The 27,500-nt window shown below is 34.6% G+C and overlaps 1 protein-coding gene across 2 annotated transcripts in view; it reads right to left on the reverse strand.

Annotated features, from left to right (window-relative positions):
- The window catches only part of LOC145248214 (neuronal acetylcholine receptor subunit alpha-10-like), a 451,727-nt gene that overhangs the window by 17,582 nt on the left and 406,645 nt on the right, over positions 1 to 27,500 (reverse strand). For both annotated transcript variants that reach the window (XM_080110079.1, XM_080110080.1), the window contains exons 6-7: positions 21,106 to 21,192; positions 13,327 to 13,445 (exon numbers count right to left, since the gene is read on the reverse strand). In XM_080110079.1, coding sequence (XP_079966205.1) covers positions 13,327 to 13,445; positions 21,106 to 21,192 — 206 coding nt within the window. The remainder of the gene's footprint in view (positions 1 to 13,326; positions 13,446 to 21,105; positions 21,193 to 27,500) is intronic.

Here is a 27,500-nt window from a genome sequence, read left to right on the forward strand (position 1 = left end):
TAACAGCCTCGTCAGGCCTTAACCGACATCAGTTGCATTTAAAAACGGAAGTAAATTGCGATCTTATTGTTATAATTAGCATTAAAATATCTTATTACATATCTTATTAATTCATATTTATTTTCTAAGATAATATTAACAATAGCTAAATCAAGAATGTATTCAGGTTTATTTTATACGAAACTAATTTTTGATTTTACTGAATTTGTCTACGATAAAAATATCTTATTTAATATTTTAGTAATTTATTATTTATAATTAGTTAATGTTTATTTTCTTAGAATATATTGACAATAGCCAAATCTGGAATCTATGCATTCAGGTTTATTTTATACGAAACTAATTTTTAAAACGATTGAATTTGTCTGTTTGATAATTTTAATTGTTAACTTAGATCTAAGCTTTGCTCAACTATGACCTTATTTATTACATGATTAAATATGTAATTATGAATATTTCTACGTTTAAATATAATCACATACACATTTCTACTCTTAGCAGACTTTTATTATTTTTATTTATTTAGGATTAATTTACTATTTATTTTAATTAATATAAGAGATTTCTTAATTTTTTTTCAATACATCCATTTATTTTCTCCGTCCAAGTGAGAATATTTATTGTCAACTGTCAGAATATATATATATATATATATATATATTGCAAAAATCAAGATAACAAAATATAAGAACATTATATGCTGTATTTCTTTCTGTTACAATTGTAACTATTTGGACAAATTTAAACATTATATTATTTAAAAATATTCCAAAAATAGCTACTCTTCAGACGCCAAAATGCATTTTTCATATATATATGAATATATTCATAATCCCTGTTTTAAAGGAACAAGCAAATTAGACTCACCTCGTCCATCCTTATTTTCTTCTCTTTCATTCTTTCTTTCTTTCTTTCTTTGATTCCCCGTCGAATTGAATGAGTGTTCTACTTTCGTATTTTTTTTATTTGTAGATGATATTTCTACCATTTTCTATTTTTATATTCATTTAATCTTTTAATGCTTTTTTTCATTATTATAATTATTTTTTCTCGTATTTATTTATTTATTTATTTATTCTGAACTCCTTTTAGATTTTAGTCTTCATTTATTTTTGCTATTCATTTCTGATGGTAGAAATATCATCTAAAAATAAGAAATACGAAAATAGGATACTTTCTCCACTCGAAGAGAATTGAAAAAATAAAGAAACAAATACAAACGGCTTGTTTCATTAAAATAAGTATTATGAATATATTCATATATATATATATATATATATTTTAATTTCAATTTTCACCCCAAACAAGGCACAGTGCCACTTTGAAGCAGGGGGATACTATCAGGGACAAATGAGTAGAAAGATGTTTGTTCACATTACACTTGAACTTCTGCATATCAATACAGTTGGGAAAGTAGAATCCCGGAAGGGAGTTCCAAAGACCTGCAGTTCTGTGGAAGAAACTATTGGAGTAAAAGTCTTTCTTGTACCTAGGGATCTTTACTGTAAAGGGATGAGACTTAGTAGCTTGTCGGGTTTGTCGGGGGTAGTTACGTCGAGGAGGTACAAGTGTTTGCAGTTCGTCAGAGCATTCACCATTAAAGTATTTGTAGAACAGGCAGAGGGACGCAACATCTCGTCGATGGGACAGAGGCTGAAGCCTAGATGACAGTTCAGGACCTATCAGGTTGGCGACTCTCTTTTGAACCCTGTCCTGGAGCGAGAGACAAGCAGCAGATGCACCAACCTAGATGTGACAACAGTACTCCATACATGGGCGAATGGTGGCCTTATAGATGTACAGGATACTGTCAGGTGTAAGTAGTTTTCTAGCACGGTAGAGGGAGCCAACCTTCCTTGCAGTAGCCTTGGCAATGCTCTCAATATATATATATATATATATATATATATATATATATATATATATATATATATATATATATATATATAACAAATGAATTTTGGTGTCTGAAAAGTAGCTATTTTGTAAAAATATTTTTAATAACATAATGTTTAAATTTGCCCAAATGGTTAAAAAACAACTGTAACAAAGAAATACACCATATTTTATATTTGGTTGTGTTAACTTTTGCAAATATATTATACTCATGTTCAATTATGAAAACCGATAATCATGAAGCTTAATTAATTGAGTCAATTAATATTGGCTTATATTTTATTGGTATGTGAACATTACCCCGGATTTCAATAGAAAAAAAAAATTGTAAAATAATATTAATAAAATTTGTATGCACACACACACACACACACACACACACACACACACACATATATATATATATATATATATATATATATATAGAGAGAGAGAGAGAGAGAGAGAGAGAGATAGATATGTGTGTGAGGGGGTATTTACATTTAATACGTAGTAGTGGACCCACATTTGTTTCATTTCTCCTGGCTTCCTTATATTTTCGTTTTCATTTTCTTTTCTTTATCGTCAAATTAGACGTTACCAGCGCAGAGAACAAGTCGATGAAGGGCCAACGTTGAATCATCCGAATTAGCCAAAAAGAATGGGCAGAAAATTACAAGTGATGGCGAGAAAACACGTTTGAATCCGAGTCTTGTTTTTCGGCTTAGCCAAACGAGATCAAACGAAGATAGCAGGGCGTAAGAATTTCTCAACGATTGCTGATTGATGTAAGAAAAACATTACCTCCCCCCCCCCAAAAAAAAACGAGATAAATAATTCTGGAAAAGACTCATGGTGTCCTTTAATATTCATCTGATTGGAAAATCTTACAAAAAAGAATCGAACTGTTGGGGAAAATTGGAAAGATTATTTTTGGCTCGATTTTCTTTCCGTGGTTGGAATTTCTATTATTTCCGGAATTAGTGATCGGAAGATATTTTTGTTGTTTATTGTTTTGTTCTTTTTATGCGATCATAATTTTTTTCAAATTCTGGCTATATATAGGGAGTGTACGTATGAAATAGATAGAGCGTTATCTCTCCCTCCTTCTCTCTCTCTCTCTCTCTCTATATATATATATATATATATATATATATATATATATATAGAGAGAGAGAGAGAGAGAGAGAGGCGCACTAATAGAATATTGGCTTTATCGACGGTGAAATATCGTAGACTCGGCTCGTGAGATTGAAAGAAAAAGCAAAAGGAAAAAAGAAGCAAAAACAAAAACATAGTCACGTGGTTTCTGACAACGTCAGAGTTAAACTCTCTTAGTTTGTCCCCGGAAGCTCTTTCTGATTTCCTGCATCTCAATACGCATGCTCAGTTATCTCAACTTCCGGTACACAAGAGAGGCAAATAATAGCAGTACTAAATCTCTCCTCTCTTTAATTAAAGTTAAACGTATCGATCGTGTGTGTGTGTGTGTGTGTGTGTGTGTGTGTGTGTGTGTTCGCGCGCGCGCGCGCGTGTGTGTGTGTTATATATGTGATAAGTATACGGGGGATTACAGCCTATTTTGCTTACTTAGTATAGTATGTATTGGTGTAGAAGGCAAAAGTCGCAGAACAATTTTTTGGTGTGTGAATGCGTAAAAACGCATTTTCCTAGTGCATATGAATGGCAAACGTGAAGTTATTAGATGAACTGAAAACATTTTTGGCCAGAGTCAGACCACCCGAGCGATATTCTCTTTGTTTGAAGAAAATAAGACCCTAATTGAGCGGGAAGAGTCCCGCTGGAAATACTTCGTGAGAGGGACATTGCCAAGGGTCATCTACAGATGAGCTCAGAAAATGAAGACTGGTAGAATTTATCTTTGATGGAGCAATGACCACTAACAAAAGATTAGAACAAATCAGGGGTGAGAAGATCCCGGAGGAGGAGGAGGAGGAGGAGGAGGAGGAGGAGGATTTGGAATTGAAGGTTTGAAGTAAATAGTTGGTTTTCTGGAGAGCTACGATACTGCTCAAACTCTGTCTCTCCAGGCAGGTGGGAAACTTCACGTTGACGGTGGATGGACCATGGTTGGAGCAAGAGAGGATTCCTCGAACAGAAAGAAGGTCAACTTAACGAAGTTGGCCTTCTTTCTGTTCGAGCAGCTCACCCAAAATAGGAAACGTTTTCTCCAAAGCAATATGCTGAAAACTACTTGAATCTCATGGTTCAACTTGGAAGATGATGGCGGTCTATTGATTAACGGCACGGACTGATGACATGAGTGTTCCAAGTTCGAATCCAGTTCGTTCCACAAAAATCACTTTCACTTAGGATGTTGGCAACCTTCACGTTGGTCCCTCTCGTTAGTACCCAGTGCATTCATAGAAAAAAAAATTCTAACTAGAAAAATATCGGGGAGACAAATGCAAACAATATGATTTTAAGAGTCATATGATGACTAGCAGGGGTACCCGGCGTTTCCCGGGTGTTTGGAGATGTGTGTGTGTGTGTGTGTGTGTGTGCGTGTGTGAGGGTAAATCAAAACAAAATGCAAACTAAAGAATAAGCGAACGATGTTAAAAATTATTTTTTTAAAAAATCGGAAAAAAACCCCAGCTAATCTGATGAAATAATTAAAAAAAAAACGAACGAAAAATGACTTAAATAACCCTGTTTCAATATTAAAACTTAAATATATATATATATATATATATATATATATATATATATATATATATATATATATATATATATATATATATATATCATATCGAACGTGCATTCTTAAGATAATACGCTGCTACTATACCGACTCGTCAATGACCGCGTGAGCTAAATTAGATCGTCTTTCAAATTCAAGAAGGAACATTTTTTTGCGCATGCGTGTTTGGCTAAATTTTCATGAAGGAACGATTTTTGCTACTCCTCTCTGTAGGAAGGTGCCCAGTTGAGGGTGAAGGGATTAATTTTGCAACACATGCATACATAAATACACACACATACATGATGATGATGATTGCAACGTCTTGTCAGACGAGTGCCACTCCCTCAGACACTTAAAGTCCATGAGCCTGAAAATGACTTCCATCGCAACAGGACCATTTTTATAGACAAATGCCTGAGGGAGTATCTATACACAGATGATGTTACAGAGTCTTAGCTTTGTACGGCAGCTACGTCTCTCTCTCGGTTCAAGATGTTGAGATCCAGCAACAAGCAAGAGCAAGATAGCCAGCAACAAGTAAAACTGCAGACCAGCTTAATGCGAGCACTGGTCTTCCGCTTTATTTTTTTTTTAAATCAGAGATTTGCTTCTCCTAGAAAGGTTGCCTTCACCACGGCTTACGGGAGCCCTCTCCACCCCAGCACACACATACATACACACAAACACACATGGTGCTAGTTGGCCGTTGACCCCAAAAAAGGGTTCATTCGCACTTTGGAAGGTTTTGTTTTTAATCCTTCAGGGAAACTAGCCACCCTCCTCACCAAACAAGTCTGGTGGGGGAACACACATACATACATACATACATACATGATGATGATTGCAACGTCTTGTCAGACGAGTGCCACTCCCTCAGACACTGAAAGTTCATGAGCCCGAAAAAAGACGTATAGTCCTGCCAGCGAATTCACATGCTCAAGCAGACATGACACTAAAGACGGTCATTGTTATACATACATATATATATACACGCACACACATATATACATGTGTACATACACAATACACAATATGCACACATACATATACATACACACACATGCAAACATAAACAAGACGGTCATTGGTATACATACCTATAAATATATACATGCATACATACATACATGTCTATAAGCATACGCTCATATATACATATACATACACAATGCATAATACACAAACACACATATACATACCTACATTCATACATACACATATACATACATATACATCCACATATACAAATACATACACACATATACTTACACATACATATACGTACACATATGCACATAAATATACATAAACTTACCTACATATACATACACATCCATATATATGTATTAATACACATACGTACATACATACATACATACATACATACATACATACATACATACATACATTGAAATAGATTTTGCCCTTTCTTTATAGAACATGATAATAATGACTGACTTCATAAACCGACTACAATTCAACACGTTCTGCTTGGATCTTTCCAAAACCTTACTCAAGTATTCCATGTATACATTTAAGATTTTTTTTAAAATAAAATTTTTAAAGAGACATTGTTCATTTTTATGTTTCTCATAATTAACAAAAGCCTTTCAAAGTTCGCCCACTTCTTTCGTGTGTATTGAAGAGGCTCGACTAATCATTTGTTATTGCTTATAGGTATAGACATTTTCAGTCGCTCTATTTTTTATTTACTGCCTTGTGAATGCCTTGGGAAAGACCAAGGCTAAGGGAGTAAAACCCGACGAAAAATCCGGGTTGGAGTCCCGATAGTCGAATAGTGAAACACAGCATAGCATCGCCTTTCCGGCAACCCCTGCAGCTGCGTTTGCTCCGACCGTATTGGCCTGACTTTCCGTTGGACTTTGTCTGTAACGCCGAGAGGTGTGCTCTGGATACTGGTTTGTTGTTATGAGGAGGAGGTAATCCTTGGAGAAGAAAAATTTAAATGTACGTACTGTTAGTTATTTTAACGTGTGCGTTTCGTCGCCCCAGCTCCGGGCATGAATATGAAGTGAAATGTCATGAAATGATTAAATCATTTTTAATTTACTTTGTTGATGTTGAATTCCGATATTTCGCTAAAAAACTAGCTTCATCAGGGTTATTTTTTTAAAGTTCAGTCCGTATTTTTTTCTTTCATTTAAAATAACTGACAGCGCGTACATTTAATTTTTTATTCTCCCAGGATTACCTCCTCCTCATAACAACGAAATGACATTTAAAGCTTTCTAATTTATCTTTAAATTCTATTCAAAATAAATGTCTTCTAAAGTATGTAATTACTTTTCACTTCATAACAATATATATTATATGTCGCCCATCAATGGCTACAATTCTTAACTCAGCCAATCACACACTGAAAGAACCTTATATGGGATTTTAACACTGAAGGGCAAACGTCGCCGCTACAATTCCAAAAAAATAAATAAAAAATGAAACAAACACACAATAGTCGCCTTTAACAACGGCTTTCGGTATGTTCAGCTAAGACATTTGAAAACCAAGCGTCTTAATCTTAGAACAGTCTATAAATAGGCTATACGTTTGACGCTGTTCAAAACTGTTTGTGTTCTACCTAAGTTACGTAACGAGCGAGTCTGTCTTGAAAGGTATGTATAAAATCGCTGTGCTTGTTTTTCGTGCGTGCGAGTGTATACTGTGTTTTCAATAACAAAATGACCGATTCCTTCCGTTAATATAAAAACAACGTACTCTATATTTGACCCTTAGAGCTTATAGTTATGGGGAGAGAGAGAGAGAGAGAGAGAGAGAGAGAGAGAGAGAGAGTGACGTGTGAGGGCTTCGACGAAATTGACAGGTCGACGTTCTTTCCATAACTCCTCTCTCTGACCCAAAACAATCTTTTTTTTATCATCATTGCATAAGTCGGAATTCCCATTGTTTTTTTTAGCTTCATTCGACTTACGCCATTCTACGTCAGCGGTCAAAAACTGTAACTCTTTCTTTAGAGGCCGTTCTATCCTTTTTCCACTTGTTTTTTTTTTTCGGAAACACGATATTGCCCGGCTCCATCATCTAACGTCTATAGTCAGATACGGTGGGTGTTATTTTTAACATACATTTGCCTTGCCATTGTTTGAGTTACTAAATTATAAAAAAAAACTTACAGAGACTAATGTTTATTAACTTACATTAGGTATAATAAAATTCAAATAATTTCTTCACACACACACACACACACACAAACACACACACACTATATATATATATATATATATATATATATATATATATATATATATATATATTGTGATAAAAATGAGAACCGCGATCTTAGGATGTAGAAACTCTGGAAAATTGTTTTTTGCATGCACTGATGAGCCTGCCCAGTTGTGCAAAATTATAATTAATGAACTTTTACATACTTATATGCCAAGAGGGAGCCGAAACAATTGTATGCAATTCTACGTCAACGGTAAAAAACTGTAACTCTTTCTTTAGAGGATGTTCTATTCTTTTTTCCACTTGCGTTTTTTTCAAAAACTCAGTATTGCCCGGCTCCATCATCCAACGTTTATAGTCAGATACGGTGGGTGCTATTTTTGACATGCACTTGCTTGACCATTGTTTGAGTTATTAAATTTAAAAATAAAAACTTACAGAAACTAATGTTTATTAGTTCACTTTTATATGCTTATATATTGTGATAAAAAATGAGCACCGCGATGTTAGGATGTGGGAACTATAGAAAATTGTTTTTTTTCCATGCACTAATGAGCTTGCCCAGTTGTGCAAAATTATTATTAATGAACCTTTATATACTTATATGCCAAGAAACAATTGTATATAAGTTGTTACCAATACATGCCTAACATTTAGAAAATGAGCAACAACATGAGGATCTTGAATAGATATCTTTAGTATATATATATATATATATATATATATATATATATATATATATATATATATGTATATATATATTGTGCCAGTTGACACGGTTAAGATTCGGATTAAAAATTGTTATAAAAATAAATACAATTTAGGCGCGCAGTATGATTATGATTATGTTGGCGCGTGAAAAATAAAAATTAACTCCCACGCAAATTCCGGCGTGGCCTTATATATTAAATCGACTCAAAACGAGCGGACGTAGTACAAAGCACCCAACGTGATGTTTCCGTCCAATGGGATTTCTCCAAGGACATTTTTCTAAACTTTTCTTTTTAAGCTCGCTGGGAGCCGGTCCAAATAGTATTTAAGCACACACAAACATCAAATCTCTCTCAACTGCATTTTCATTCGGACGTTCCACGCGTGTTACTATCACTCTTCCATTTTCACCGCTCCGACCGCTTCATACAGTTTCACAGGCGAACATTACCTATTGCCTCTCTTACCATGTTTTAACATATGAACAGTTCAACAAAAAAAGACATTCTCCTTTTTTTTATACGAACACTTAAAAGGACTTCTGAACTCATTATAAAGAGAATTATATTTTATTTGTTAATGGTTGGTTTCTGTGAATAAACCTCCGTTTGTTTTGCAAGTTTTCTTCTTTTTATTTTTATTTATTTGTGGAGGAAGTTAGTTCCTAAAAAGGCCTGACGACCCCCACAATATATATATGTATATATATATATATATATATATATATATATATATATATATATATATATATATATATATATATATATAGGTATTTAATTATTATAGTAAAAAAATAATTATGACAGCCCCTTTAAGAAATTCGTTTCTTATCGTTGAGCACTTTCCGTTGAATTAAAAGTCGGTCAATTTAGCTCTTATGCATAGATCATCGTATAACGATTTGATTACTGTCTGTCTGACGTAATGAACATTTAAATTAAAATGTTTAAAATTCAACGCTATTTCACACGGTTAATAGTAGCCAAATGGATACGGCCTCCGCTAATCGAGCCAGAGATGTCTCGTGTCGCGGGGTTCGAATCGTTCGACTGGTAGTAATCGTGACACCCTGCACTGAAGAATCCCGAAAGGATGAAACACTAGTGTCTGTAGGTATTTAATTATTATAGTAAAAAATAATTATATATATATATATATATATATATATATATATATATATCTCCAGACTTGCCAGAGAATCTTTAAATTTTTACTGTATGATTTTGATAGTTATATTGAATTTTTTTTCCAAATTTCTTCCTTGTTAACTGTTGCACAAGTTTTAAATGGCTTCTTGCTTAAGAATGAACCGGGATGCGTGCCAGTAAATTTAATTTCGTAAGATTTCATTTCATTCAAAGAAATATTAATTTATTTCTCAATCACATTAATTCCCGCCTTAAGGCCTTTATTTTCTCGTTCCCTCCTCTTGAAATGTATCTATCCAGGAAATTATGAACACGTCAAACTTACCAGAGATGCCTATCACCAAAAGCTCAAAATTCCTCACTTGTAGGCTTCGTCTACACATTTGGTTTTTATTTATTTTATTTAGCCAGAGATGATTGGAGTCACAAATGTGGGAAATTTGCTAATTAAAAAAATATGTAGCTGTATATAATCTAAAAAGCTGTATATAGTCTAAAAATAATTGTGCATAAAGTACAGATAAAAATTAATGGTGTCTTTAATGATGCACTGATTGATACCAGTGGCTCAAGTAATTATGTGAAGTTCAATAATGTTAAGAATACATCAAGGGACACTTTTCCTTGTTCTATGGCAAATGTTCCTCTATCACCAGAACTGATTGGATCCATTCTGGTCAGCTTACATGTAAGGGATTTTTCATGTAGCGGTGATGCTAGTATATAGCATCATTGAAATTATTGCAAAACCTGAAATAGAAATCACACCAACTTTTCCTGTTTCCAGCCAGAAGGACGCCGCAACATAATAGAAATATTCACTAGAATTTTAAAGTGAAACATGGACGAAATCAATATCTTCGTTGCCATGGCAATGAAAACCGAGCTGTTTTACATCAGACACTAACAGCAAGTGCAGGGTGACCTTGCCTCAAATACTAGACATGACATAATATAACAATACGCTAAGATAATTTCATATGCGTACGTACGTTATCGCGTCCCCCTTCTTTAAAGATGAGATCACCCGATCAACAAACATATAATTCAAAACAAGTAATTAAAAAGATGTATTTGATAGCTTTGTTGTATCTAACTAATACACGTTTTGGTCTTCGAGTTAGGATTAAAGTGTAGATTAAAGTGTAGTATATGTTCTGTCTAAGGACGATACAATAATAGCTTGGGTCTGGGTCCACACCTGTGGCGATAAATTAGAAATATATCACAAACTCGTACCAGAGTTTTAGAAATATCCTCACGACTAGGTATATTCTTGAAGCTTATTAATCAGAGTACTGGGATATACTTCAAGTTTCTGAATCTTGGAGTTACCTCCCATTACTTATGTATGAGTTTCCTCCCTTAAATATGCATTATAGCCCCATCACGGTTGCTCGACTGGCGGAAAGAATAAAGCAACTTTCTTTACCATTTATTTTTTTTTGTATCATAATCAATCTCCGGCATCTTTCATCTTCTTGAACCTCTGCTATAGACATTCAGGAGAAAGATGGAAGAAATTATCAATAAAGTTACCCAGGGTCTTTGACATATCGCAGTTTAATGATTTATCGCACATGTAAATGTGACGTTTAAAATTATCAATAACCATAATTTGACACTTGATCGCCTTCTCCAGTTTAAGAATAAGGTATTGTTCCAGTTAACCCCACAGATAAAAATTTGGCTGTTTATAGTCAGGTGAATGTGAGCTATGGCATAATCACGTCGACACACCGGTTCTCGTTAGATGAACGAAGTTAAGCAACGTTGAGCCTGGTCAGTTCCAGATGGGTGACTAATTAGAGAATTCCAGGCTCTGCATGTAGTAGGACGTCGATAGCCCCCCCTCCCGCAAGAGTTGAAAAATCCTAATGTCGTTATCTTCCCTAACGGGAGTATATATGCAACTGGGGACCGCTTGTAAATTTCGTACTCCCATTGAGCTTCCTCATTTGGGGTAAGCTGGTTAGTTCCGTTTCTATTCCATTCCAATGTGAAGTCGTTCAGGATAAACCCATATGTTGTAGACGTTCGCGATAAAGATGGAGGAGATTAGTCACCCAGAGTTTTTGATTTATCGCAGTTAAATGATAAGCCCATCTAAATATGACGTTTAAAATTATCAATAACGATAATTTGACACGTGATTGCTTTCTCCAGTTTAAGAATAAAACTTTACTTTGCAGGTACTTTGTAAAGGACATTTATTTTTTCTTCTACAGTTACACCCTGCTATAGTTTCCATATTTGCATTTTGTATATTACTAATTTGTTATTGTTGGAACTAATTATTTTTTTATGTAGGTTTGGCATAGTTGAGTAAGACACTTTGATAGTGTTCTTATTAAAGATTTTATTGTATCTATGAGGGGGCTTTAAAGTTTTTTTCTAATATTTTAAAGAATTCCCTGTGTAAGTTTGTCTCACGATTTTTAGAATATGGAGGGTTTAACCATAGGATTTCCCTATGTCTGTTTTTACGCTTACGGATATTGCTTTGTGGTTTCTTTGTGTTAGTGGCTAATGCTTGTGGTTTAATTTGGTTTTGTATTGCAGTTAGATTATTTTTTCCATTCGTATGTGGGATGACATGGCCATATTGTAGGTTATGTTTTTAGTAGGTTTATTACAATTATTATAGTTTTCTATGCAGTTTGTGTTTTTATCATTTTTATTTAGTTATTTAATTTATGATTTGTAAAAATTGGGTGTTTATAGCCAGGTGAATGTGAAGTCATTCAGAATCAACCACTATCATTGAAAACAATAGGACAATTATCGTTAGATACTCATGACTGAAAATTGGTATACAAGTCAAACATGGATCGAAATTTATTTGTTTGAAATATCGTTCAATGGCAGAAAAGATTACGTATTTTCTTAACGATTCCATAAGTGGCATTTTTCTTTTATGTTGTACTAGCCTGAGTTCCCGGCGTTGCCCGGGTTTTTGGAGGTGCATAGTGAGCAAAAAAAAAAAAGGTAGTAGGCAGGCGGACTCGAACCCGTACCGCAAAGGAGGAAAAGAACGTGGAAAAATAACGTGACGTTTTTACTCTTGTGCCCATCGCAAAACAGGAAGTGACGAATGTTTAAATTAAGGCTAGTCAGTAGAAAAGGAGGGATGACTTTCAAAAATATCGGCGAAGAAAACGACTTCTCCCTGAAGAAAAGTGCCCAGTTGAGGGTGAAGGAATAATGTTTTTAGCCTTTTTTTTCGACATTTGTCGTCCGAAGGGTCGATCTTCAAAACGATACCAATCTCGTAAAAATCCGTCGCCTCTGTTGAAAATTTTAGGCAAACATATATACATACATACATACATACATACATACATACATACATACATACATACATAGTGATTGTCACTTCTTGACAGAAGAAGACCATCTTTCCCTTGCTTTATTATTGATTACTCAATTATTTTCATGTATTTATGAATATATATATATATATATATATATTATAATTATGTACACATATATACACTTATACACACACATATACATGTGGAGATGTGATCAAGAATGCATCAATTCCTATTTTCTGTGCGAACGAAGGTGGCTCTTCAGACCAGCACTGCATGCATACATACATACATACATACATACATACATACATACATGCACTTAAACAGACAGGTAAGATTTATATTATAACTTATAGTCACTTACCTGCCGGACAATCTCCGGCATCTTTCGTCTTCTTGGACCTCTGTTGTAGACGTTCAGGATAAAGATGGAAAGGATTATCGATAAGGTCACCCAAACCAAAGTCAGCAGGTGATAGATCACTATAAAGAGAAAAAAAAACAAGCAAAAAAAAAAAACAAAAAAAAACGCATCAGTTAGTTCGATGAAATGCCAATTACGCAACAATTTATATTTTCAATTAAATTTTTAATACCTTTTCACTCTGTAGAACAGTTATGTTATTCCATTCAAAAACTTTAAAAACTCGGATTTGTAGCAGTCACATTTAGACGACCTATTTTCTTGGCATGTAAGCATACGTTCCCATACGGAGTGATTGATCTGTTATCGAAGGGAAACATTTCGCGTGGAATGTACTTCTGATGAACTATTTACGCAGTTTTTTTTTCACTTCTGAGAAATACACTTGGACTTGAAATATCAACCCAAGCTTTTGTATAAGACGCTTCCCATCCAAATCATTGGCGGGAGAGAATGATGGTGCGCTTCACAGAAACTTCTAACCATTTGTTTAGTGAATTTTACAACATTATCCCCTATCCATGGTAAGATTAAATAAACAAGGTATTTTAGCAAACACTGTTACCATTACACTAAATGCATTTAAATAACAGATAAAATCTAAACTTTCTTTTCTTTAAATAACTTCTCAAAAGGAAAATGTTAGTAAACGTTCGCTAGTCTCAAAAGTTTTCGGTGAAACTCAGCAATAGTTACGTAGGTTACGAAAATTTCTTTGGTACATATTCCTATAAAGTATGAAAAGCTTTCCCAAATTATAATAGACAAAAAAATAAATAAATAAAAGACACAGAACCTACTTGTTGCTTCGGATTCCAAATATATTTCGATAAGAGAAGAATCGTTAAAAAAAGGCTTGCAGGAATATATACACTCTGGCATTTTCTTGCTAAGACAGATTAAAAAGAGTTTGTATTTTAAGAACCGATCTAGTTAGCGTCGAAGGGAAAAGAGGCCGATTCTAATATTGTTTTCATCTTTTTTTCCACCTATGCGCTCGGCCATGATAACTTGACCTTTGAATCTGCTGTATCGTCGAGTGAAAACAGTACCAGAATATATTTACCTCTCTGAAAAGAAGATTGGTTATTCGTATTATTTGGTTTCTATCATTGTACCTTACAGATTAAATTTATTCAATTATTTAGGCATTTCGGGCTACTGTTCTCATGTTAAAAGTCATTTTCACAATGTTTCAGTCGATATAACCTTCGACCTTCTTCAGGCGTATTTTCCTGAGTTCGACACAAGCATTCCCGAGTTCGACAAAATACACATGAAGAAAATCGGAGGTCACATCGATCGAAACGCTGTGAAAATGACATTCAAGATGAGAATAGTAGTCCTATAAGTTCAAATTAGATGTATTCCGTTAGGTACAATAATAAAAGTCCGTGTCGGGTACCAACAACTGGAAAGGGAGTTAATCAGTAAATTGCTGAGTGTTCGCATTCCAATTCTCAGCTTCAACTGACACCAAACAGTTTCGCTTTCCGAAAAATATACGTGAAACTTAGTCACGTGTTCGATCGACGTCACAACAAAACTCCACTCACACCCCCGTTCGTTTAATTTGTGACTTTTTTTCTATTTTAGAGGTCAATGATATTGTTTTATTTTCTGGTTTGCACTAATGCCAGTATGTTGGATATTTGGCAAATGACCAAGTGGAAAGAGGCATCCAATGAGTTGCACACATGCAAATTAATTCCATTTGCTAAATGCGAGGCGTCCCGATTGACTATTGAAATGCATAATTGACCAGAAATATTTTAAAGAAATATCGGGCAAAGATTTAGAACAATGGACAACGAGAAATATAAGCATTCGAAAGAATATTTATATAAATCGGTAACAGAAATCGAACAAAATAGAGAAAGGAGATTCACAGAGGAGAAACTGGTACATTTGTTTCACTGCCAATCAGCAACACCCCCATCTGTCATTGCCAATAAACAAAATATTTTATAACCCATCTGTGTGTGTTTTATTTCGCTGCCAAATGTATATATCGAGACAGTGATAAACGTTGATTTTCAGAATTATATAGCCTCAAAAGCAAATTAGACGACCGACCACAGCGAATATATGACAAGTATGGCATAAAGTTGTTTTTTTTTTGTGAGCGCTGTTTTCTCTGTAAGCATTATAGCATCTAATGAATTAATCAGCAATATTACCAACTAGCTTTACCCGCCCGGCTACGCCTTGCCCTGGCAAAGTCTGGTTGACAGTAGTACTAGATTAATTTTTATCGCACAGATACGCACGCACACACACACACACGAACGCGCACACACACACGCACACGCATGCACACACACGCGCGAGCACACATTCACGCACAAACACACGCACACATGCAAACACACCGACGCACACATGCACACGTGCACACACACACACACAAAATAACACACGCATACACAAACAAACCCCCACACGCACTCACACACGCACACACACACACGCACACACGCAAAATAACACAAACACGCACAAACAACTCTCACACGCACTCACACACGCACACACTCGCACACACGCACGGACGCATGCACGGACATACACACACACACAAACAAACATACGCACACGAAACCACGCACACACGCACACACTCACACTCTATGCAAATAGTCAGGAATGTACAGTATGAAGGCTTCAAAAACACACATAAGGAGATTTTAAAGTATATAAATTCTCAATTTTTGGTTATGATTAAATGTTGGAGTAAAGCAATGTGTAAGGTTACGGCAAAATCCGGGGCTCGGCTATATTATTCGCTTAATCCGTTTTATTTTTTTATTTAACGTATTAAGAATACATTTTAGTAAATCGTATTTTAACAAGATTTATCTATCTATAAAAAGATGAAATGATAACTTATCAGCATGTGCCGATGTGTCGAAAAACAGTATTTATTAACAACATGTACGATCTATGTGAACACAAAAGATTTAGCACGATAGCGTAACTAATAAAAATTAATTAAAACTAATTATTTAGCGTATAAAGGAAGAATTTTAGTCAATCGTACTTTAAAGAAATAAAAATTTATCTAGCTTAAAAAACATGAAATAATGTATTATCAGAATGTGCCGATTTGTCGAAAACAATATTTAATAACAACGTATATAATCCATGTAAACACAAAAGACTGTATAAGAACAATTAACGTCTACGGTAAATTTAATCTCTATATAAATAAAATGAACTCATTTTTTCCCCTCCGACTTTGACCTTTATAGGACTGCACCTGTATACAGTTGGTGCAGCCGTATCATTCACAAACTGAATCACGACATCTGCCGTATGTTATAGGCTTATTACATATCCAGTATATCGCTGATCAGAGTTTCCTATATTCTGTCTGGTGAGAGTCCACTGTAAAAATCGGTTACATTTAATGGAAGTAGTAAAGTATACTCTCTCTACTAAATTCATCCTTCCACCGCCACTCACTTACACCGTTCCAGACCGTTCACAGGAGACATTTAAAACCGAACACCGGTTAGAATTTATCTAAAAACTGGACTGGACTTACGCTGAAACGAACCACGCTTACTTTGCCATTGGTTAGCATAAAACATAAACACAATTTATAAAACATTTATTATAATAAAATTATATTAAAACAAAACACAATCCGTTACCTGGAATTGAATTCACAATTACATTACTTCGATTTCGTTATAACCCGCGTGGTTAGAATTTTATGAAAACCTGAATTGACATTTACGTGAAACGCACCAAACTTACTTTCACAAACACAACTTCCGTTTTGCTCTTTCCTTTCCTTCTTTTTTTCTTTCTTTTTTTCTTTCTTACCTTTCGTTGTCTTTTTCGCTTTTTGGGTGATGGTGGTGGGGGTACTTCCCTATGTTTCTCTTTCTTTCCATGAAAATAAACACAAACTAAACGCTATACGTTATCTTGAATTGTATTACCGAACACATTACTTCGATTACTCGACTTACATTAACTTTAGACTCGCGTTGGTAGGGTTTTCTAAAAATCAGAACTGCGATTTACGGGACGGCATGTTTAACATCGTTACATTTTCATTTTCTTTTTTGTGCTGATGATGGTGGGGGGACTTCTTTCCTATGTTTTCAGTCTACACGATATTTCACTTTTGTAAAGCTGTTTCTTACCAAACTTCCTTTATAATCTTTCCTTTCGGTCTTTCCTTCTTTCTTTCTTTTCTTTCCTTTTTCTGCTCTTTCCATTGTTAAAACGAAACGAAACGAAACAACCTGATATTCCAGGTTTTACTTACACTCTATCACTCTACGACTCTTACTTGTGTATCCAACTCTATTTGTGCCACGTTCCTTTACTTTTTCACCGTACCACTTACCAGACGACATTCAGGTAAATAGAGTTTTATATGCGGCGATATTCACGTACATGGACTTCCCTTTTTTGTTCTTTTTCTTGGGGGCCGGTTTACGTTACTACACGTTAGCCATGGATCGGGCGATCGCTGTCAGACGATAATACGACTTCTTTTTTTTATTTTTTACTTTTATATTATGCTATGTTTCCACTAATTTCGGAATTCATACTCAGGGGACGGGTGACTTATTACATCAGTGGTTATTTATTTATTATTTTTTTGCAATTTATTACTTTTTTCCCCTTGGTGGAAGTTTCATTAAACCATTGATATGTCAGCAGACGACATTCGATTGGGAAGAAACCGACTATGACTACGACTACGACTACGACCACAATGCAGACAAACAGGTTTAATTCAAAAACACATCTTCTGCAACGGATCGCTTACACAAAATAAAATATACCAAAATAATAAAACAACAACAACTAATAAACCAAAACAAATACACAATTACTTAAGAAAAAAATATAATAATAATAATAATAATAATAATAATAATAATAATAATAATAATAATAATAATAATAATAATAATAATAATAACACCAGGAGATAATACAAAAACTATATCTGGGTAATTACTTTACCCTACCAAACTACATAAATAAACACTATAAATTTTTACAGATACTTACATTTTTCAGCGTACGATTCTTGGGGTTATTCAATATTGTTGCATTTTTATTCTTTCCGGTTTGCAGTAGAACATCTCTTTCTCCACTTTTTATTTCGTTCTTTATTTCCTTCCTTTTTTTTTGGGGGGGGGGGGGAACATCTACCAATGATTTTAACACACATTTTCCATTGCGTCATGTACGAAATTTTACTTTGTTGTTTTTGGCGAACGCCAATATCATTCGGTTTGGCTCTATTTAATTCATGTTTTCTACTAACAAGGTGTTTTTTTTTTACAATGTCTTAGCACTTCACTTTTTTTTCCACAAAAATTGGCCACTACAAGAACTATGATTATTTCCATTTTTGTCCGCAATAAATAACAAATAAATATACATCATTACCGGTTTATTTCGTTTGCAAAATACAGTCCGATGTTTGCATTTACATAAAATTTACTCCCCTCATATATTAAAACATTGCGTGTTGCATTAAATTGTCATATTTGTGGAAGTACATCAAGACTGTAACCTTATCTACAAAAATGCGTGTCCATCTTAATAGTGACCCATTGGCTGATAAATTTGCTTCCATACTTCTACAAATTGGAGATGGCAAAATTCCAACAGACAAACATGGTAAAATTGTAATTACTTCAAGTATTGGATCAATTGTTTCCTCACTCGCAGAACTTTGTAACAAAGTTTACCCAAATATAGCTGCAAATTATACTAATCCTCAATGGCTAACAGAAAGAGCAATTTTAGCTCCAAAAAATGATATGGTACACATCATCAATGACCAACTGCTTGATGAAATTCCAGGTGAGGAACAAATTTACACTTCTCTAGATTCTACTGTAGATAATGACCATGCTGTACAGTACCCTACAGAATTTTTAAATTCCTTGCAATTACCTGGTATGCCACCACACAAATTAAAACTGAAATCTGGATGTCCAATTGTGTTACTCAGAAACCTTGATGCTCCACGACTATGCAATGGAACAAGATTATGTGTAACACGAATGCAACCTCATGTGATAGAAGCAGTCATATTGACTGGTGTAGCTACAGGCGAATTGACATTTCTTCCTAGAATACCAATTATTCCATCAGATTCAACAATTCCATTTAAAAGGCTTCAGTTCCCAATAAAATTATGTTTTGCCATGACAATAAATAAGTCGCAAGGACAAACCTTGGCAGTGGTTGGTCTGAACTTAGCTTCTTCTTGCTTTAGTCACGGACAGTTTTATGTAGGATGTTCACGGGTAGGTTCCCCACACAATCTATATATATTAGCACCAGAAGGTAGAACATCAAACATTGTGTATCCAAGAGCTTTATACAAATAGGAAAGCCAATTCTCCCTTCTATTATTATTTATAGTTACTTTTTGCTGTGAATTATCAGCATGGCAGTCTCATAAGTATTGTCCACAATCCACCCATATTCCTGTCAGGTCAATGTTTTAAAACTCTGATAGGAAATTCTTATGGGAAGTTTCTAATCTTCTTCATTATAGAATGTGTACCTTTTTCTATTCAAAATTTAATTTAATACAACCGTTCACTTCTTTCATGTTAAGTTACTTAAAATCACTAAACTCAGTTGCAGTGCTCCGTGGCATAATGGTTAGCATGCCGGACAATTCACATTATATTTTCACATTCGCGCTGACCTACCGTAGTCTTTTTTTTTTCATAAACACCTAAAATGGATTTTCTTGGTGGCCGAGTTGTTAACATTGCATGTTTTTTTTTTCACACTTAATTTTCCAACTTTGCCCCAATACTCCGGGTTTGATCCTTCCTACTTACCTAACATCACTTTTTATTTATTAAACAATCCCCACCCCGGAAACAAACACCCGGGCAACGAATTTTTTTATACTTTTGTTTTGATTTACTCAAAACCGCACACACCTCGAAACATCCGAGCAACGCCGGGTACCCCTGCTAGTATAAAAATAAAAGAATGTTTTACTTATGAACATGTCTCGATGTGTCGCAGTTGGTTATTATGTATTTAGTTTCTTTTATTTAAAACAATTATCGTTTGTAAAGAGTGACGCCATATCTGAAAATTTATGGAGCGTTCGTTTTTATAATAAGATTTAGATTTTGGTACGGACAAAATGTCAACTTTCAGCCAATGAGATTTGTCGGAATGTGAAAAGGGAGAATTCATTGTGTTTGAATTGGAAATGGAAAGATCATGATATGTCTACAAGTATATGATCCAATTAATAAAGGTGAATCCCATATCTGTCGCAAATGCAGAAATCCACTCAGTGATAAGTAGGGCGGTAGGAGGACTTGTTATTTAGAGGGGAAAAATAAGAACTACTTCCTCTGAAGATGGTTGTGATTGTGATAATGTTGCTCCTAGAATGAAATGTAGGGCATTTTATAATGACTAAATGTATCTAAAAAGGTATTCTAAAGTTACAAAAGATTCGGATCTCGGCTATATTATTCGCTTAATCTGTTTTATTTTTAAAGGAATAAATTTTAGTCAATCGTACTTAAACAAGATTTATATAGCTAAAAAAAATGAAACAATAACTTATAGACATAATAAATTTGTATGTGCCATCTTCTGTTGAAAACCTACGGTACTTTGGTCCAGGGGGAATTTCTGCAATCAAAATATTATATAGGAGATGATTGGGGTGGTGTGGTCATCAATACTTACCAATGATTGGAACAGTTTCGTGTTGGCGAGGAAGGATTTCGTGTATTAAGGCAATCTGCAGAAGGGTGCAGAGAAATAAGACAGTGCCTGTTGAAATGAAGAGAAACAATTTTTTAAACATACGTTGGTAGTTATGCAGTTATACATGGGCTGAAAACGCAAATAACTATACGCAGAAGCAAGATTTAAAGACACACACACAGCTGAAGCAAATAAATTATAAGATTATTTATTTCAATTCCAAGAATCCAAGATCAATGATGATTAGGTGTACGAACGTTTCTAAGACAATTAGGATTGTTTTATGTTTTTATGTTTTACGTTTTAACTTCAATATGTCTCATCTGTAATGCCTTTTACAAAAGATCAACAATAGTAGTGGAGCCAAAAGTTATATTATTTCAAGTAAATAGAAAAAGTACATAAATTCATAATACTTCTACTACTATTAATATTACTACTATTACAATAACTAATAATAACAACAGAAGCAATAAGAACAATACTACTACTACTACTACTACTACTACTATTACTACTACTACTACTACTACTAATAATAATAATAATAATTTGTCGATAGATGAATATTTTAATCTGCCATTACCAAAGTGAATGAAGTCTTTCCATTTTTATCAGTAAAATAATTTAGATCAATGAAAGAAAAGTTGTTAAAGCTGCTGCTGATATTGTGTCAAAGTTACTCGGAATAGAACCCCCCCCCGGAAAAACACGTAAATAAAGTCCGGGTGCCGGAAACGTTAAAATGGGCAAATAAAACAACTTAGAAAAGATTTAAGTAAAGTACACGTTGCAAACTCAAAAGTCAGAGTGTTTGTAAAAGGCTAATCAGTAATTTTTATACCAAAAATGTTTCAAATATCTAACTGAAGAATTGACACGGTGTATCACAACTAAAACTACTGCAATTAAACGATACAATGATAGACTTGAGCAGTATCGGCAGAATTGAGCAAGTACGTCCAAGGATGGAATACTGCTGCCATATCTGGACAGGAGCTGCTAAAAACAGCCTATCCTGCCTTGACAGAGTACAAAATAGACTTCGTGGCTTAGTGGGGGTGCCCTTTTCTCTACCCTGCAACCTCTCTCCCACAGAAGAGACGTTGCGAGCCTATCCTTGTTTTATCGTTATTCCCATGGCAGGTGCTCGTCTGAAACCCAATCTCTGGTCCCCCCTCGCCAATCTTTCACGAAAAACACCCGTCTAGCTGAATCCACTGTGAAAAATTTCCCCCACTCTTTATCTATGCCTAAATCAAAACGTGGATTCCATGAACAAAGCTTCTTTCTTAGAACTGCACGCCTGTGGAACTCTGTTCCGTCTGCCTGCTTCCCACCGGACTACAACCTGGATGTCTTCAAGTCCAACGTTAACAAATTCCTAATGAACCGCCCCCTTAAGTAAACACTTCATCAAATCTCCACACTAACGTAATGTACTTGCAATAACCCTTATCCCTGAGTGGCATCCGGGCCTTGATAAGTGGTGACCACTGTGTAAAAAAAAAAAGAAGACTATTCGAAAATAACCAGAAACTTCTTTTTAATCAACTAGAAGGAATTGAAAAAAGGGAAAGACGTTATACAGTATAACCCCGGGATACAGTGACCCCAGGTTACGTTTTTTTCAAGTTACAATGTTAAATACGATGTTTTCCCGTCCCTGGTCACGGTATTTGCCCCGCCTTACGGTGTTATTTAGAATGTTATCTGATTATAACCATATGTATTATAAACTGTACTACATTTTGTTAGTAATCTTTAATATGCACTGTATAAAATTTTGTTTAGGACCCGGCATACAGTGATTTCATCAACCTCGGAACGGATTAATGCCGTATACCGGGGTTCTACCGTATCTGATGCTGATCAATCTCATGTATTCCGGAAAGTCATTTGTGAAAATGAAGTAAGGCATCAAAATGATGCAGAATAATTCAAAGATATTGAAAGGAAGATGTCTTCTAAAACAGATAAATGAACATAACAGTCAACGTTGAGATGCTGACGTTGAAGGTTCAAAAGATTTCAAATTGACTGAGTACAACGATACTGGTTCAAAAACTCTCCAGCTTTTCACCCACTTCTTATAATAATGTTAAATGACTATTTGGCTACAGGTAGCTTCCTTGAGTGGCTGATAAAGGGCATCAGTTTTCATCATGAAAGATAAAACAAACTTCACACCAATTACATGCCTCCCAATTATTAAACTTTTTAAATAGCATTTTTTCTAAAAGTATCTATGATCATTTTGATCAAAACAATTTGCTGCCTGAAGAAACAGATAACAAGGCACCAAGAATCAGCTTCTGATCGATAAAATGATCATAAGAAACTGTAAACGAAGAGCTACTAACCTTGTTATGGATTGTGTAGATTATACCCATGTAGATTATAAGAAGGCATTTGACATGGTACTCTACTCTTGGGTACTCAAATGCTTGGAAATTGTCGAAATAGTCCTCCCCCGATCCAGGGACGACAATGCCCCCTCTCCACTAACCGTAGTTTAATTTGTTTACAGAATCTGTTCTGGTTTTGTGTCATACTTTAACCGGGCAACGTCGGTACACGGGTCCCGCTAGTTTTAGATATTTTTAAATGTATTTCTTATTTATTTGTTTGTTTTGTATTGTTTCGTATTTTTCCTTCTTCTTTTTACCCTCTTCTCAATACCCCACCAACCAACACATCACATTTTCTCATTTGGCACATCCCCTTTATTTCTGCCAAGACGTACGACTTTTTTTTTGTATTTTCCCTCTCCCCATCTATCAGGGCTTTTAGAGTGGTACTCATTTTAGTTACCTATTCACCTCCTCTTCAGCTATTAATGTATCCTCTTGCGCATATAATTTACTTTCCTTCTGATTTTTCTACAAATTAAGAAACCTCCTATATTATTTGATTTGAATTCATTATTGAGATGAGCATTATTTATCAATTATCCTCATCTTTTCTTAGTTGTTTCACGACGTTTCGACCAATTATTCCTCTGGCCTTCGTCAGGTGGTAACCGCGACGGATAGGAACTCTGACTCTCCTGACTGCATTCACTGCAATTGCTGCCTTCTCTAGTTGTTGTCGTCTCACCACGTTTGGGCCAAGTAAGCCTCTGGCCGGCTTGAGGTAGGATTGAAACCGCTATCTTCAGACAATTCTCGCCTGGAACCATAAAGATTCAACGTCTTTGTGAACTGCGCCACGGGCCCCGAAGGGCGACCAAGGTTGGATTTTTTGGTTTATAAATTCATGTTTATTTATTATCTGATCTTCCATGGTCGGGTCCGTACCGAATGGTATATCTATTATTTAATTGAATTCATAAAACCGAAAAATTCAACCTCAATCGCCCTTCGGGGTCTGTGGCGCAGTTGATAGAGATGTTGAATCTCTACGGTTCTAGGTGAGAATTGTCTGACGATAACGGTTTCAAAATTGTCTGAGGTTAACGGTTTAAAAGCCGACCAAAGGCTTACTCGACCAAAACATGGCGAGACGGCAACAACTACGAATTCATATCCGTCGCGGTTACCACTTGACGAAGGCCAGAGGAATAGTTGGCCGAAACGTCGTGAAACAACAAGGATAAAAGTCCGCAATAAATGAAAATTAAAAATTAAGATTTTCTATCCTCAATTTCCAACTCCATACCTTCTTCCTTACTCCCTTTTACCTCAATTCCCATGCTTCATAAATATGCATTTATTATTATTATTATTATTATTATTATTATTATTATTATTATTATTATTATCCCCACTCTTAATCCCATTTTTTATATTCATCCACATGTTTTACTTTCATTTTTATTTTAGCATTCTAAAATTCCTTCCTAATGTACTATAAGCTAGATGTTACTTTTCTCTATATATGTATCCTAGCTCCTATCATTACTTCTGCTGAGAAGCATTAGGCTTCGAAATGTCTAAATATAAAGATCATTTATAGTCACTCCTTTTCTTTATTGAATTGACAAATAAACTCATTTATACCCATGTTTATATTATCGTGTCTATAACTTCATATATATATATATATATATATATATATATATATATATATATATATATACATATGTATATATATACATACATATTGATATTTAAAGTTATAGAGAAGATAAAATAAATATGGGTATATAAATCTATATCTATATATCTATCTATATTTCTCTCTCTCTCTATCTCTCTCTCTCTCTCTCTCTCTATATATATATATATATATATATATATATGCAATTTTCAGAATGTGAGAGATTATATAATTATTTCCACAGCAAAACAACTTCGAAGCTCACAGGAGCAATGACAGTCAACAAACTGGAAGTCCTCATTTATACTTCCGGTTTATTGGCTCTAATGGCTCTTGTGAGCTGCGACGTTGTTTGGCTGTGGACATATATATATATATATATATAGAGAGAGAGAGAGAGAGAGAGAGAGAAAGAGAGAGAGTAAAATAAAGAGAGAGAGACAGACAGACAGCAGACAGACAGACAGAAAGAAAGAAATAAGGGAAGAGGAAGAGGCGTTACAAGAACAAGTCTCCTGTTTTTGTAAGTGAGTATATATGAGATAGGATAGCCGTAGATTCGAACTTGCGAAGCTAGATTTGGAATTGAGAATTCCGATCATAAGTTAAAATAAATAATACAGAATGTTATTAAAAATGGAGTGTAGAATTACCATTGTTTAGTTCACATAAAATAGTTACATATCTGTTTATTGAAAAAGGAATGTGATGATGCTATTTTGTTTCCGTTATAGAAATGAAATTAAAATAAGGAATTTAAAAACGGACAATGGAAAATGTTATTTGTAAAGTTGGTTATGAATATAGGTTAGAGAAATCGGGTTGCAAACATGGGAAGAGCGATGCATGCTTGAAAACGTGAGGCGTGTCAAGCTGCGTGTCTGATATGCACGTGTTTAGTCATGCGATGACGTCATGAGTTCTCAATATAGACAGCTTTAGGTCAGTAAGTCGGTGGGCAGTTAGTCAGGGAGAAGAGAGAAGTCAGTTAGTCAGAGACAGAGCTGACAGGGAACCTTGGAAGCGAAGGGGAGAAGAAAGAATCATGTAGAGACTTGAATTCCTTGATGCAAAGCCATTGACCGGTCGAAATGGTATAAACGAACAACTTCATCTTTTTGCATCTGCGTCTTCGTGTTATGTTATTCAACAGAAAGGTATTGTGAATTTATATTATAAGGACTTTGTGCAAATCATTATCTCAAAACTAGGTAAAGAAATATATGTGTTAATGTTATAGAAACACTCCCATTCACAGAACTGTCAACAGTATAAATGTCAAACTATCTCCTCTATCTATCTATCTATCTATCTATATATATATATATATATATATATATATATATATATATATATATATATATATATATATACCTATATCTTCCCTCATCCAAAGTGTAATACATGTATCGAATAATAATGTCCCTGTCTCTGTGTTAAATATATCTATCTCTCACTAATATGATCTCTGCACAATATGAACAATCTAATACGAACATATAACAACAAATACATCCGCTATGCAACAGAGGTAAAGAGAAACGGAAAGTTTACATGTGAGTTGTTTGCGATGAATAAGGTTACATGTTTTTTAACATTTCATATTCACTAAATATTTCAAGTAATTTTATATCTAATATTTTTTTTATTTCTATTAAAGATATCAAATTCTTGAATATTTATACATTTTTTATTAGTTTAAAACATTCACAAAAAAAATGAAAGTTTTCCAGACAAATCTACCGATTTCAATCGTAAAAAAATAGATCGGCAAGGATGTCACGATCGAGATTTGATCAAATTCTCGTGAACCAGGTGTGAAGTTGAATGAAGTATATAACGATGGCAGAGGAGGTTTAAAAATCAATATTTTTTTTTTTACAAATACAAAACGAGAAGAGTATTTCAACTAATAATAAGAAAAATACACGATGTTTGAAATAAAAGAACACACACATATCAATGTTGCAATACATTGCCAGCGTCTAAATCTATTGGTTTTCTTCGTGCTAAATGCTCTAGCTTAGATTTGTAATAGTTGTGCGGACGCATGTATAGCAGAAGCTGTTCGACAGCCAACGTATGCAAATTACCGAGCTGTGTGCGAGTGATGCTACAATGAAGAAAAAGAAAAGAAAAAGATAATAAAAAAATGAAAACGTTTGTCGTAAAGGGCAAAAAAAGACGTGTTACACACGTGACCCGAGAGTTACAAGGAAAGGCGTGTCCTAAACATGTCCGGACAAAGTACTACGTGTTCGACACAACAGAGTCTTGTTAAGCACATTGAAGTACGAGAAGACTTTTGAACAAGAGACAAAGCGTTATCTTGG

The sequence above is a fragment of the Euprymna scolopes genome, chromosome 26 (assembly GCF_053919585.1).
Source record: "Euprymna scolopes isolate OS-2025 chromosome 26, ASM5391958v1, whole genome shotgun sequence".
Taxonomy (NCBI): domain Eukaryota; kingdom Metazoa; phylum Mollusca; class Cephalopoda; order Sepiida; family Sepiolidae; genus Euprymna; species Euprymna scolopes.